The sequence below is a fragment of the Diorhabda sublineata genome, chromosome 8 (genome assembly GCF_026230105.1).
Source record: "Diorhabda sublineata isolate icDioSubl1.1 chromosome 8, icDioSubl1.1, whole genome shotgun sequence".
NCBI lineage: Eukaryota > Metazoa > Arthropoda > Insecta > Coleoptera > Chrysomelidae > Diorhabda > Diorhabda sublineata.
The window spans coordinates 15015762-15031165 of NC_079481.1; the positions used below are offsets into that span (position 1 = coordinate 15015762).

General features: G+C 33.2%; 1 protein-coding gene across 2 annotated transcripts in view; it reads left to right on the forward strand.

Moving 5' to 3' along the window:
- The window catches only part of LOC130447506 (uncharacterized), a 31475-nt gene that overhangs the window by 3052 nt on the left and 13019 nt on the right, over window positions 1–15404 (forward strand). For both annotated transcript variants that reach the window (XM_056784363.1, XM_056784364.1), the window contains exons 2-11: window positions 376–815; window positions 871–1116; window positions 3083–3412; window positions 3548–3800; window positions 4735–4974; window positions 5029–5264; window positions 6096–7483; window positions 9802–10416; window positions 12792–13008; window positions 14091–14198. In XM_056784363.1, the coding sequence (XP_056640341.1) occupies window positions 376–815; window positions 871–1116; window positions 3083–3412; window positions 3548–3800; window positions 4735–4974; window positions 5029–5264; window positions 6096–7483; window positions 9802–10416; window positions 12792–13008; window positions 14091–14198 (4073 nt within the window). The remainder of the gene's footprint in view (window positions 1–375; window positions 816–870; window positions 1117–3082; window positions 3413–3547; window positions 3801–4734; window positions 4975–5028; window positions 5265–6095; window positions 7484–9801; window positions 10417–12791; window positions 13009–14090; window positions 14199–15404) is intronic.

The window sequence follows — 15404 nt, forward strand, 5'->3', positions numbered from 1 at the left end:
AATTTGAAAAAGTTATGTTCAATACTACTTGGTACGAATCATGTAACTAGCGCCCACTATGAAAATCGGACATAAAAACAAATTCATTGGATTGTCAGCTTCCAAAACATATTCGTATAAACAAGTAAACCCCAAATATTATTCAGTTTTCTATCTATCCTAGAGACAGGATCACTTTTTATTGAAACACCCTGTATACTTCACCTTTAGACATGTTTCGTATGAGGTAAATTCACTATTATATTAAAATATAAGCAATAATTTTATATTAGCTAAAAATAAACATGACGAAAGCAAAAGATGTATAGTTTGAAGTTCTGCATTTAATCTTAAAAAATAATTATTTTATTAAAAATTATATTGAATTTGTTTTAGTGAGACGGAAATGTCTGATTATGATTCTGAATCAGAAATGGAAGATTCAGAAGATGAATCTCACGAACTCAACACCAACGCACCACTCAATCAGAAAGTTACCCCCAATAAAAATTTTCCAGTGCCTCAACTACCTATTCAAGCTCCAAGTAACTCTGATGAAGATGAAGGTAGTAGTGGAGCATCCTTTTTTGAAAAATTGGTGCAACAGACTACTGTTACTGAACCACCACCTTCCAATATGCCTGATTCGAACACTCCTAAAGAGCCCAATATTCCTATAAAACAGGAAGCTGCCAGTGAGGAAGATTACGATATTGATATTAAAGAAAAACTGAAAGAAATGGGGGAGATCAGTTTTGAAACGGTCAAGAAAGGGGAGAAACCCAAAAAGACTGAAGTAGTGGAAAATGAAGTTGTTGTCACTACTAAAAAATTAGGTATTGCATATCTATTAAATTAGTGGAAGAAAAATTAATACTTATTGAATTACAGGTGCTGATGGCGAGGAGATTCCTGGGCTGCCCAAAGGAATTGCGTTAAGGAGAAACATCCGTGAAGTTATGGATGAAACTAAACTGGATGAATCGACTCTGGCGGCTCAAAGGCAGGAAGTTGAACGTCTCAGGAGGGTACAAGAACAACAAAGGCTTCTGAGAGAATTGCAAAAACAAGCAGCACAAGAAAGAATGCAAAATAGAGTCATATCCTTGTTACAAGGTGGCCACTATTCAAAACCCGGTATGTAGATTTTTAGATTTAATAATAAACTTTTTTGAAAATAGCAACCAATTTGAATTTCAATTGATAGTTTATCACACAAATTAATCATGATTTTTTTCGTGATGAATCACATTGATTTTTGGTATATTCTGATAGAAAATTTTTAGTTTAAAGTAACAGGTAAAAAATGATCTATCAAAATATAACTTGACAAATTGCGTAATTATATTAATCACGTTATAAAGGTAAAAAATGATGCATAATTAATTTTATTTCCTAGTTTTCTTTATCATAATTTCATATGAAACTTTTTGTTTATTATTTTTCGATAATAAAGTGTAACAAAAAAAATTTTTCCATTTTATTTTTTTTTCTTCGACATCATTTTATAGAGGGCGCCAAAGTTGAGACTGCGAAAATGATAGCCCCCCAATTCACTGAGATAATCTCGAAATTGGTAAATCTAAAATAAATAATTCAAAAAGTTTTTTAAAGAGGAAGGTAATTTACAATCTGTGAATAAAAAAGTTGAAAAAAAAATGGCGGCTGTTAAAAAAATATGTAAAATTAAGGTCTTTTTTACTGTTTTTCCTAAATTACGGTAAAATATACGAATCAAATAAAAAGAACAAAGAATTAAAAAAATCTGTCGATTGGTTGCAAATAATAACTCATCGCATGTTTTTTTAAAGTGAAAGGATTCGAAAACTGAAGAAAAAAATCAATTTTTCAAACAATTATAACCGGTACCAGTCCCTTAAACAGAAAAAGGAATTTTTGCTTGGCCAAAAACATATAGCAGCCAAAATAGAATGATAAATTTTACTTAAATGGTCTTTTTTATCATATTAATGACCTTTTAGTCTATTTCCTAAATATTGAGTTGTTTGCCTATATACTACTATAATTACAAGGTACTTTTTAATATTACTTTGAGTGCTTCAGAATTTATTTTAGTGAAAATATTTTGTTGTATGAAACTTGTTAATGTGACAAAAATGCAATGAGTAGATTTTATTAAAATCATTTTGTCTATGTATACAACCCAACTTATCCCCCTAAGAGTGTACTGTGAGTATTGTTTTGATTGGAGATACAATCTTGTTTTCTGGATTATTAAGAAGGTTTCAAAACAGGGAAAAAATCAATCAGATTTTATTTTTGTGACAAGGAGACATATATTTCAACATCTACTTCATTTCACCAAGATTTTTAACAGATATGGAATGATTTGACAAGAAGATAGCTTGATAAGTTTGAGTAACCCCAATAGTTATAAGATCAGACTTGGTAATTATCGACGTATTCCAGTATCCGGAAGAGAGATCGAAATGTAAACTGTGATATTGCCAGTGTACTGTCTTGACTTCAATCCAATTGATCCTGTTTGTAGTTGATAGTCACTTATTAGATTACAATCTATCTCTTAAATTAAATCAAATTCGGAATATATCCTGATTTTTATTTAGTTCGTTTTGCGATAGTCTGATCTGGATGTTTGAACATAAAATTTAGATTAGTGCTTCTCTTTCTCATGAATTAGAATTGACATTGATACTTCTTTCAGTATAGAAAAATAAAAAAAGCAATTATTCCAATAATTTAAAAGTTGGTAGCTTCTAAGATTTTACTTGAAATTTTCCTTGAACCCTTTTTATCCATCATAGAACAAAATAAGAGGCTGTCTCGAGAACCACCCTAATCTGCATATTGCAATATGTATTTTTGCAAATTTGGGTGATTTGCTGTTAAGTCATAGTTTAATAGTTCATATTACAGAGCAAAGGAGATGTTGGTATCATACGGGAATCTTTATTGAGTTATAATTGTTGGAGAATAGTTAATAATACTATTATTTGTATTTTTATGTCACTAAGTATTCATTTTTTAAATTTGTTGTAATTTGTATAACATACTGCAGTAACAAACACTTTCAAATGCTTTTTTTGTAAAATAACAATTGATAAAATTAATTTTTCATTAGGTACATCACAACAAACACGAATCGGTAACACTGTACTAGTAAAGTTGCCCAATGGACAAACTAAGCCAATGACTCGTATTCCTAAACGCCCATTTGAATTACTTAGGTACCAAAAGAAGGTAGCTCAGCAACCCATGAGCGCTCCTAAAGTCTCCAAAAATCTTTTGCCCCCTAAAAAGATTCCTACAGGACCTGATCTGACTCCTTCTGTCAGTATTGCTCCCGTCTCGAAAAAGATGATGCCACCAATTATGCAGAGGCATAGTGATAGTGATAGCGAAAGTGATGAAAGAAAAATTATGTCACCTCCTTTAACACATAAACCTAAGGGTAAGTAATCCACTTTAATTGAACAACAAAAATGTCTTTATTTTTATGAAATTATATTATCCTTTGTACGAAAAATCTCATTTTGTTGTTCATATCAATTAGACTTCTTAAAATTATTTTTTGGATCAAATTTAGGTAAACCACCTGTACAAACAATAGACATATCTTCCGACGATGATTGTATCGTGGTATCTGAACCTGAAGAAGAAGAGGAAGAAACAGAAGATGATCCAACAAACTCCGGCATGCATACCAATGATCAATTCAATCAACCAGATGAACAAGGAAGAGTATTGGTAAATGTAGGTCATCCTGAAGGAGAACCTGACGTTTTTGTAGCACCGCAAATTTCTCGGATTATCAAACCCCATCAGATCGGTGGAGTCAGGTATAGTTTCTTTTTTGCGTTATTAATTTTCACTTACAGAGGAATTCAGAGAAAATATATTACAGTTAGATAGAAGGTGAATATTACAAATGAAGATAATTATCAGTAAAAGGCAGATAACAACCTGTTTATGTAAAAAATAAGAATTTGAGGTGCCATAAAGAATTGAATAAAATAATGGTTGATAAACAGAAGTCAATGGTTTGACTTGAGTTTTTCGTTTAGCAATGTGGTCTGATAAAAATGAGAATGGAAAATAAAAAGAAAAATTAGTCCAGGTATTTGGAAGGAGTAGAATAATTGAAAGAACACATGGCAAAGGCAGAGTAAATAAGGAGAATGCAGAAGAAACTATGATGAATCAATTAAGGAATTCAATAAAGATACAGAAGAAACAATCGATCGGTTGAATAAGTTACAAGAGGAGATTGTTGAAATAAAAAAAATTATATACTGAAAAATAGAATATAAAACATGAAAAAAATAAAAGTAATTAAGTAAACAAATAGAAATAAGTGGAAATTGAAATAATTTGTGAAAAATTTTATTATTGTTATTCAAAATGAAATTAAAGGATGTAATGTAAGGCAGATGCCATCTAATATATTTCAAAAAACGAAATTTATATTGAAACAGATAAAATGCTAAAGAGGAAATAAAGGAGGGGATGGCTTAGAATGAAAAAACATAAACAAGAACTAAAGAGAGAAAGAGAACTGAAAGAACCATTCAGGACCAGAAGAGCTCATCACTAAGAAGACGTGGTACTTAACCAGAAAATCTAATGATATGTGTAAGAAACAAGCTGCTACAAATAACAAAAAAAATCATGCAAGATATTGAAGAAAGAAGTAATACTTTGGGATATTCTTCGATATAAGTTTGGTACTTAGGTCTACTTTACATTTTTGTTAATTTTTATTAATTCTTTCAGATTTCTATATGATAACGTTGTTGAAAGCACTAGTCGATTTGAAAGTTCTACGGGATTCGGCTGTATTTTGGCCCATTCTATGGGTCTTGGAAAAACTCTTCAAATTGTTACGTTTTCTGACATTTTCCTCCGTCATACGTCAGCAAAAACAATTCTATGTATAATGCCTATAAATACTTTACAAAATTGGATGGCAGAATATAATATGTGGATCCCGCCTGAAGAAAGTGTGGCCAGCAGGTACTATTTATTAAAAAAAGTGTTGAAAATTTTCATTTATTATTTTTCTTTTAGCCCTTTGGCAGCACATGGAGAAGTAAGACCGAGAAATTTTAATATTCTCGTTTTAAATGACAGCCACAAAACTCTGGTGGCTAGAGCTAAAGTCATACATGAATGGAGAACAAATGGCGGTGTGCTATTAATCGGCTATGAACAGTTCAGATTACTGAGCCAGAGGAAAATGCCAAAATCTCGAAGGAAAGTTAATCCAGAAATTGATGATAACCGCAATAGCAAATTATTTGATGGTGAGTAATTATCAGCATACAAAATTTTTCTTTCTTCATCTTCTTCTGTCTTATGTTTTCATCTGCTATCTAATAGCTGCCACAGTTGCTCTGAACTTTTTTGTATCACTTTCTCTTAGGATAGAAAGATAGAAATTGCACATTTTCAAAATCGTATAAAATCTTTTCTTTTGTTTAAAACGTTTTGACATACCATGGTTTAGAATCATAATCCTCTTTACAATGAATCTTAGGGAATGAGATTCAGCTCAAAATCCCGAACATTTTTCAGGAAGTCTTCTTGTAACTGTTGCTAAAATGTGCCAAGAGTCTATAAAAGTTTGAAGAGAAAGAAGCTTAAATTTATTTTAGTGTTATAGATAAGATTGTTTGGGTAGTGTTTTGGCTTTCCAACTGCTCTGAATCCACACCTAAAAAAATATTTTGTCAATGAAATTTCTTCCTGAAGGAGGCTATTCTTCTGAGTTTTCGTCTCCTCTTCCCTGCCTATTATCTTGAGGGAGTATTAGACAGGTCACTGACCTGTCAGTTTAATGTTGTTCTGATTTCTCAGCTGAATGATATGAAAATTCTTTATTGCCTTAGGCAATAACACAGTTGACTCCTTTCTCATTTAAATGTCCTACTTGGTAAAACTATGATCGATAAGTTGCAATATTTATGGATTGCCTTAGGTAGTTCTTATAATTATGTTGTCTAGTATAACCAGGCTACTTAAAGACATTTGTAATAGTTTTTATTTGCTCCAACTTAATATAATTCTTTCATTTGCCTAATTATATCTTCAAGTAGTAATATGAGTTACAGTTTTTTTTTATTTTTTTTTTTCAGAGGTACATACAGCTTTAATAAAACCTGGTCCCGATCTGGTTATTTGTGACGAAGGTCACCGCATCAAAAACTCTCATGCTTCCATATCCCAAGCGCTGAAACAAATGGAAACCAAAAGAAGAGTTGTTTTAACCGGTTACCCACTACAAAATAACTTGATGGAGTACTGGTGTATGGTAGATTTTGTCAGACCAAACTATCTCGGTTCAAAAACTGAATTTTGCAATATGTTTGAAAGACCCATTATGAATGGACAGTGTATAGATTCAACAGAAGCAGACATCAAACTTATGAGATATAGAGCCCATGTACTTCATTCGTTACTGATAGGTTTTGTTCAAAGGAGATCTCATGCGGTGTTGCAAACTGCTCTACCCCAAAAAGAGGAATATGTGTTATTAGTAAGAATGACGCCCTTTCAAAGAACACTATATGAAACTTTTATGAACGAAGTCGTTCGAGTTCAAGCTGTGCCAAATCCGCTGAAAGCTTTTGCTGTATGTTGTAAAATCTGGAATCATCCCGACGTTCTATACAACTTCCTTAAGAAAAGAGCCGGTGGTGAAGCTGTAGATATAGATTTAGAAGAAGTAGGTGGAGCACCTATAACAAAAACTGCCAATGAAAAACCTCCACCAAAATCAAAGAGGAAAACTCCAGCAAAAGGGAAAAATGGAAAGCCCGCTGCTTCCGTAACTCCTTATAATAGTTCCACCGAAGGTGCAGGAACTCCTCTCGTTCAATCAGTATCCACCGCTCCTACCACTACTTTTTCTAGCACATCCCCAATTACATCCTTCGCAAACGCCCTCTCTCAGCAGAGTAAAATAAAAGCTCAGCAGTGTACATCAAGTCAAGATTCCACGACGATACAAGACATATCCAACAATTTTCCAGATACTATATTACAACCTTATTACGATCAAGAATTTGATCAAAATGCTCAATTCCCATCAACGTTTCCTAATAGTAATAATTATAATTACCCGAACACTTCCAACGCAAATACCGATTACAACAGCAGCTTCAACTTATCAGAACATACTCAAAAAACCAGTTTCCTCAATCTGGATTCTCAAAATTCCACTCTAACACCTTTATCTTCAAAAGTATCACTAACTCCACTCACATCGAAAACAAAGGATCTGTCACTGAGTGGAAATTCAACATTGACACCATTAAATAACATGAATAATTCGTTGAATACCACTAGCGCTCTTACCCCTTTAAAGAATGCCTGTAACATGTTAAATTCCGTGGGTAGTGTACCGGATGGTGTGAATAATAATATGCAACCTAGTTCTGAAGATATTATGGAAATTGGGTGTAGCGGAAATGGAAATAATCCTGTATTTGGACAAGATCGCCAAAGAAATTATAATATTGAAGTGAGTTTTTAACATTGTAGGGTTATTTAATTGCAGATTATCTAGTAAATAAAAACACAGAACTTTTGTTTTCTTGAAAGTTATACTTGGGTTATTGTTCACATTTTTTTTTTGATAAATGAAAATCTGTTGTTTAGATTTCTTCAATTATTAGATATTGCAGTCTAACTGATGGTTGAGGTAATTTAATATCTCGGTTCCCTCATTTATCGTCTTCAGAGAGGTAAATTAACTTTCAAGTCTAGTTTACCTCTCTGATAATGATAACTAGGTTAGGCGATAGACCTATTAGGAAGTAAAAGAAGTTCAATTGGATTTTACGACTTTAAATGTTCTTCTTCTCTTGTTACCAATTTGTTTGAAGAGTGTACCGTGAAGTGCAACTGAAAATCTGCTTCATGCCATTCAAAATTAGGAATAAGTGACTACCAACGGTAACAAATATAGACTCTTCACGTTCTGTGGTGTATCCAGGATATTACACAGAGGGTAGGATAAAGAAAGGATTTTTTTCTCTGGAAGTAAACAAAAAAAATTAGAAAGTAGCCCCTACTAAATTAAAAATATTTTCAACATTCTACAACTATTATAAGCTAAGCCATGCATTACAAAACTGGATATAAACGCCTAGTGTCTACTTAGAGTGTTAGGCCATTTCATATTAGGTACTTGACTAAAAGCTGTCCTTGTGAGATGATTTAACCAACAAAGGTGTAGCTCAAGTCCCATAATTGTCCACAGTCATAGTAAGGATCTTCCTTAGCATTTATTTTATATAGATTTTGTGGAGTGCCGCAACTGCACCAACCAGAATATCTAAAACCAATTTTAGTACTATAGACTATGTCGTGTCATCGTATGATTCAGAATCCACCGACTGTGAAAAAATTAATAAACATTTCTATATGATTTTTTTAAAACATTCAATTTTTTGTAGATTGAAAAAAATATATGAACTTCGTTTAATTTTGCAAAAAAGTTATATTCCAAGACCGTTTATAACATTTAAATTTGTAAAACCCAAAGAAACTTCTTCTTTCTTCCTTAATGTGTATATACCCTAAGTCTATTGATGATCGAAAACTCAGGTCTACCATCGAATTTTTGCAACCTTTTGTCATATTTATACTGAACACACTATTCACAGTACCATTACACCAACACACACTAGGTAACTGTGTACCTTTAGTGTCTGAAGACGGTAACTTGGTTATTGAAACAGACAGTGTAATTGTGAGTGTTGCTGTAGTGGTAGTGTAAACAGTATTCTCATCAAGTAAGGTTAAAAAATCAACCCAAAATCAACACTTCCCCCATAACAGATGTCCCCAATTGAATACATAGCTATTTATGATTATATGATTCATGATAATATTCTGTCAGTACCTGTCGGTCTTTGACTTCTAAAAAATGAGTTTTCGAATTGTGTGGTTTTTGTGGGCCTATATTTTTATAGTTCATAATTTTTTCTGCGGAAAATTTTTCATATATATATATATGAAGTAAGTATATGCGGGCCCCATTTTGAATTTTCAAAATTGGAGAACACCAACTTTTTAAGAATATTCTATATTTCAGTATTCAAATCTATTTATATAAAATTATAGGGCATAAACTTTTCTACAGAATTGGAGAGTTATAAGGGTAAAATACTCAAATGTGAAGTGCCCTAAGCTGTTCTTGCAAACTACAGCGCAATCTCCAGCAAATTGCATTAGAGAATTTAGGAAAATGATCATGGATCGATATGTGCCATGTTACAATTTGAAAAAAAAATTCCTTTTTAATTATCAACGCACATAATGACATCAACAGGCTCAAGCCAAAGCGCCTGATCCGCTTCTCAAAGGACATCGGCCTTTTGTAACATCAAGTGGATCACGACAAGCCTCTCTGAAGACCTATGTGCTCAACAATGCTACTATGAACTATTACCACCACACTAACCCTCTCATTTCTATTACCCTCTACAAAACAAAAGAAGTTATCGGTAGTGTATCGAAGGTAATAAACATTCACAAACAGAATTCGTGACTTTCGGGTCTTCTGGCGATCAGGATGGAATCTCTTACAGAAACCCCAAATTGTCATCACCCTGGCTACAAGTTTATAGTCGCCTAAAATAGAACTACAGTCCACCATAAGATATTCTAGTAGCTTACATTCAAACTCAATCGACATGTTCGATGCATTAAGCTGATACGACCTCACGATAGATAAAACATGTCAGGATAATATGCGTAATCTCTGTATTAAAGTTAAAAATTTTATAAAAATTATTTAATATTGAATTTTAATTGTGATGAATTTTTTTTCAGAACAACACAAATTTCCAAAACGAATACAATTATCAACAGAATTATTGGAACCAACCCCAGCAGCATGAGAACACTACTAGCTATGATAATCAACACAGCGATTACTTTGGTCCTCCAAACAATCAGTTTAATCCCCATTTAACAAATTCAACTAGCTCTTGGATGAAGAAAGAAGATCTAAAACCGAATGTCTCGAATATGATTAACCTCAAAAACGAGATTAGTAACGAAAATAAACCGAAAATAAATATTATAAGCGACATAAAACTGCCGCCAGTATTTAGCACAGCCACAACTACAACTTCTATGGACAAGAAAATTAATATCATCAGTGATATTAAGATAGAGCCTAAAATTGAAGAAGGCGTAGATGTATACGATGTAAAACCTAATGTATTACCGCCTCTACCGTCTTTAACACCATTTAAGACAGAGTTTAAAAACGAATTTCAGTCCGATATTAAGACTGAATTTAAAAACGAAATTAAAAACGAGGATGAACATAAAGACGAAAAACCCCAACTGCCCACCCCCGTTCAAGAGAATCCATTTTCTAAATTGAATCCTTTGGCATTAAAGGACTCTAAGGAGGATAGTGGTATTCCTTATGATTGGGTAAATATGGCCATATTTTGTTGTTTTTTTTTCATGCTCTAGTGGAAAGTATTTTTTAAGGGACATTTTTCAGTGACTATTATATGCACAAAAAATGCACATTTTGTATATTTTTTAACCCAAAATTGCAAACTTTGTATATTATTCTAACAAAACTAAAAAAATCTAATATAATTTATAACAAGATGTTTTTCCAAGTTATCAATCCGGAAATTTCGCTTTTTATCTGACGATATATTTTTATCATTCTTTAACATTTTTCCTAGCTTGTTATCCCATTTTTCTCGGGGTCTTCCTTTTTCCATTTTGTTTCCTATGGCCGAACCGCCGCTCCCCCGAAAGAGTCTTTAGCAAGAGCTATGCTCTATCCTGCTCATTCTCCCTGAAGGTGTCATCCGGTTTTCTTAGTGCCATGGTTATATTCATTTTGCCCTTCGCCAAGAATTTATAGTCTTGCAACCACAGGTATACAGTCAATATATTTACAGAATTTTCTTTGTTTTTCTGATTTCTTTTTCAGAGGCAGTGAGTTTTCTGGTGTAACTCTACCAGTCCTCAGAACAGTTTGCCACGATGTAGAGGTGCCGTGTTTCGGTTCTTGAACAGATGATCATTTCACCACTTCTTATTTCTTTGAGATCTTGCTCCAGAATCAGTTGGTGTCTAGCCGTTCTGCTCTAGGTGCGCATCAAATTATATTGTAGATTGGTGTTGTATGTTTCCCAATCAGTTTTCCTTGGATTTCTACTGAGTTCTGACTCAGTGGAATCGGTGCTCAGAGAGAGACAGCTCATTCGATACCTTTCAGTTTTTTACACTTTTGATGTACTTAATGTTATGTCTAAAAATTCTTCCTTTACCCTTTTACAAATGGTGTGTTCCCTACGTTGTGTATATAAAGGTTATTATTCAATATATATTCTAAGAGTTGTTCACCTCTGCTGTTGGTGTTCTCGCTTTCCCAGATAGTATTGTGGGCGTTTGCATCGCATCCTAGGAATATTGGCCACTTCTTTCTCTGACAGTACTCCACTAGTCTTTGTAGTTCTAGTTGTTATACAGACCTGTTCTCATCGTAGTAGCAGGAGACTATAACGGTTTCTTAACATCTTTTTTCGTAATTCGAAAAGCTTCTGAAAGACAAACATAGTTTATGTCGTTTCTTCCCTTGATACAGAATCTTAGTATACTACCGCTTCTTGTGTTATATATTACCTAGGTGTTTTTACATGTGAGTCCTCTGATTTGTCGTTGGATAAGGAGTAGGCTAAGATTTTCTTAATTCAACATCTGAACAATAACTGCTCATGCACCTTTAGCGTGGTGAGCGTTCATTTGGGCTATTTTGATGTTCGCAATCAAATCCAAGGTTCATCTGGCTCACTTATGGTGTACTCCCCTCGATGTTCTTCAACAGCAGTCTCGTTACTAGTGTATTTCTATTGGGGATTCGGAGGTTAGTTCTCTTTAATCTAGACTGTCGATATGTCAATGCCTTCATTAGAAATGCTGAGAGTGAATTTGATTGCCCCCTTTGATGGTCAACTAGGATTGCTCATCTATATCTACACTCAAAAGCAAAACATTACTTGCCTCCTTTTGATTTAGGATTTTCCATTATGAGGTGTGAAATCACCTGGTCATCATACTGTACTATCGGAGGTTGGAAAACAAACAACCCTCGTATAATACTGACAACCTATAATTACAAAACAATTTACTGAGAAGTTTTAAACCAACTAAACTCATAGTTTTATTTTATTCCATCACAATTGCTGTAATAAATGATATTTTTGAGTAGACGACGAGAAGACCTTTCAAATGATAGATGGCCTTGCCATACTACCCATTTAAAAATTTGGGGATTCTACTTGTTATTCAAAATTAGGGATCGTATTTTCAAGTTGAAGGAAGACGTCAATAATTTGAATTCAAGGTATGGGCAGTAGTCTTAGGGTCGAGTACGGTGAAGATGTAACACAATAAACAAAGTTTGATAACTGCTATATATACATGAACATAACAATATATTCACAAAAGGTATAACTACATTAAATCGCGCTTGCCGAATCTCTAGGAGCAGAGATAGATCTAGGTCTTGGGTGCCCCAAGAGAGAATGAGTTTCTCTTATATTCAAAACGTCTCGCCTGGGTTAGTGTAAGTATGTTAGCTTTTCCTAAAACGTGTACCATGTATATAGGAGAGGATTAAGTTAATTGCATGCTATTGGGATAATAAGATTACAAAAGAAAGGTGACGTGGATTTTTCAAAAAGGATATAGCTTGGAAGTCCCGGGGTAGAAGGATTTTTTGAAATAATGAATTTATTCCATTTAGCTGTATATTAAATTTTTAACGATTGTTTACTTTTTAGGCGATCGAGTTACTGCAAGATTACAAACCGGGATGTATCGAAAACTCTGCCAAAATGGGAATATTATTTTGTATAATACGAGAAAGCATCGCTTTAGGGGATAGACTGTTAGTTTTTAGTCAATCTCTAATAACTTTGGATTTAATAGAACAATTCCTTCAAATGAGTCAGGTTCCAGGAGAGACGTTTAATTGGGCTAAAAATAGCAGTTACTATAGTAAGTAATTTATATCCTTTCATACCAGACTATTGCAGAAATAAATATTTAGTGAGTGAGATCAGTTGTTTAAACTCGAATATTTATAAATTCTCCAAAAATATTTTGTAAACTATTAACTGTTGTCGATAAAACAGTCGCCAAATGTGAAGAAAACAGCCCCCGTTGACATTACATGGTAGTGTGGTAATCCTCCCCACAAAAACCTCTCTGCAGCAGCATGGAACAGCTTTTGTGTTACTGCATGTACTGCAGTAACCTCCTCATCGCTGATATCTACGATTACTCCTCCCCCATTTCTTTCCTTTTGGCAACAGGACCTCCATTGTTTACTTTGGTATTATTGTCCAAAGATCTTTTTACATTAACATCTAGGATTATCGTTGATAGTCGAACAAAATGTGCTTGGGTGAGTCAATATCACTGGGATATTATTTGAATGACCAGATAGAGGCTAAAACCACATCTCCCTGGTTGATAATTTGATCAATAGCATACATCTTGTCATAACTTTTGCTTTGAAATTTGAACAAATTTTTTCTTTGCCCCTTTTATAAACCTTTGTTTGTTTCCCCTTTTGCTTAAATCTATTATCAAGTATGATAGTCTCAAAGAACATTGCAAAATTAATTTTTTTATTTTGGTGGTCCCTTAATATTGGATTTTCGCCTACTTGTATCAATTATTCCATTACACTTTTATCCCTTACTACTATAGCTATATAGTCTGCGTAAGCTATAACCTGACACCCCTATTTCTTATGTCTTCTTTAAACGGATATTTTTATTACATAAACTAGAGCTGAAATAAATAATGTTGCAGATAGTTTCTTATAAGTTTTTCTGTCCACATATTGTGTCCTTACACTAGCATATTAGTTTTTTATAATCAATCCATCAGTTTTCTTAACTTTGGTGGGATCCTATTTTATTATCCACGTTATTTAATGTAATTCTTTCTGTCGGAAACTGTAATTATTCTCATATTGGATGAGGCTGACACTTACCTGCCACCTACACCAGGTTACAGTTGAAATTATCTTCCATTATAGTTCAAAGTATAACGGCATTTATTATTTACAGGATTAGATGGATCTACAAGTGCTCTGGAAAGAGAGAAACTTATCAATGAGTTCAACTCAAATCCAAAAATACACGTGTTCCTAGTTTCTACTAGAGCAGGATCGCTAGGTGAGGAAGCAGTTCCAATACAATTATGTTACTAGTTATAAGAATACTACATACACAAATTCGATTGATAACTACGTAACTTATCACATAAGGATACGTATCACCCACGTGACTCAATGTAACAGCTTTGCACGTTGCCTTTTTTTCATTCAAACTCTGTCTTTATAATTATAAATAAAAGTCCCATTGCTTTGGAGTCATACATTTTCGATACTTTCATGCCTATGTCGATATATATTTGACATACTGAACATTATGTTTACACTACCAATACACCATACACAATTACTCTGTCTGGCGCGCGTTTCGATAACCAATTTATCGTCTTCACTGATTAAAGGTAAAGCATTTACCTTCAGTCACTCACAATCATACTGTCTGATGCGCGTTTTGATAACCAAATTATCGTCTTCAGAGACTATAGGTAAACTCGGATAGTGTAAGTTGTGAGTGTAAATAATGTGTTTAGTATCATGATTGGTTCCAAACTAAATTATTGTTAATTGAAAAAAATTTGATAATTATAATATTGATGTTTTAAATCGAAATATGAACCGCCTCTTCTCGATATCTTGTTTTTATGTGAAAAAAATAAACTACGTTGACTTCATTCTTTTTAATTATGCATAAAGGTGCCTTAAACTGTTTTTTATCATTTATAATTGGCCAAAATTAATTAATAAATCATGATTTATTAAATATATTTTATGTACCACTGAAAATGAATAAGCCCATTGTATTCTTAATTTTTCACTAATATCAGCGTAAATGAAGTGATCAAAACTTAATTAAAGTGACACTATGGTGGCAAAAACACTTATGCTTCAACTTCAAAGTGATTTTCATTGAATGAGTGAATATAAAAAAGATAACCAATCAGACCACTTTGGATCGCCTCTTTCAAGTGTACATTGTAACCTCAAAATGGAGCGTTTACAGTTATTTTCGGTGGTTAATGAGATCCTAGAAAAGAAAGTGAAGTAGAGCAGGACACTGCTGTAGCCCGATAAACTGACCCGCAAACACAGGGAAATCATATAATTGCATTTTGAAATGTAGAAAAATATTCCTGTTATTGGTGAATATCCACCCTATCAGAAACCTACTTACCCCTATTATATTCTAAATTATTGCATTTCACAAATTTTCTCTCCAGTTATTGTTTAATGCATTAAGTTGGGTTCGTAGCAAATTATTACTACATGT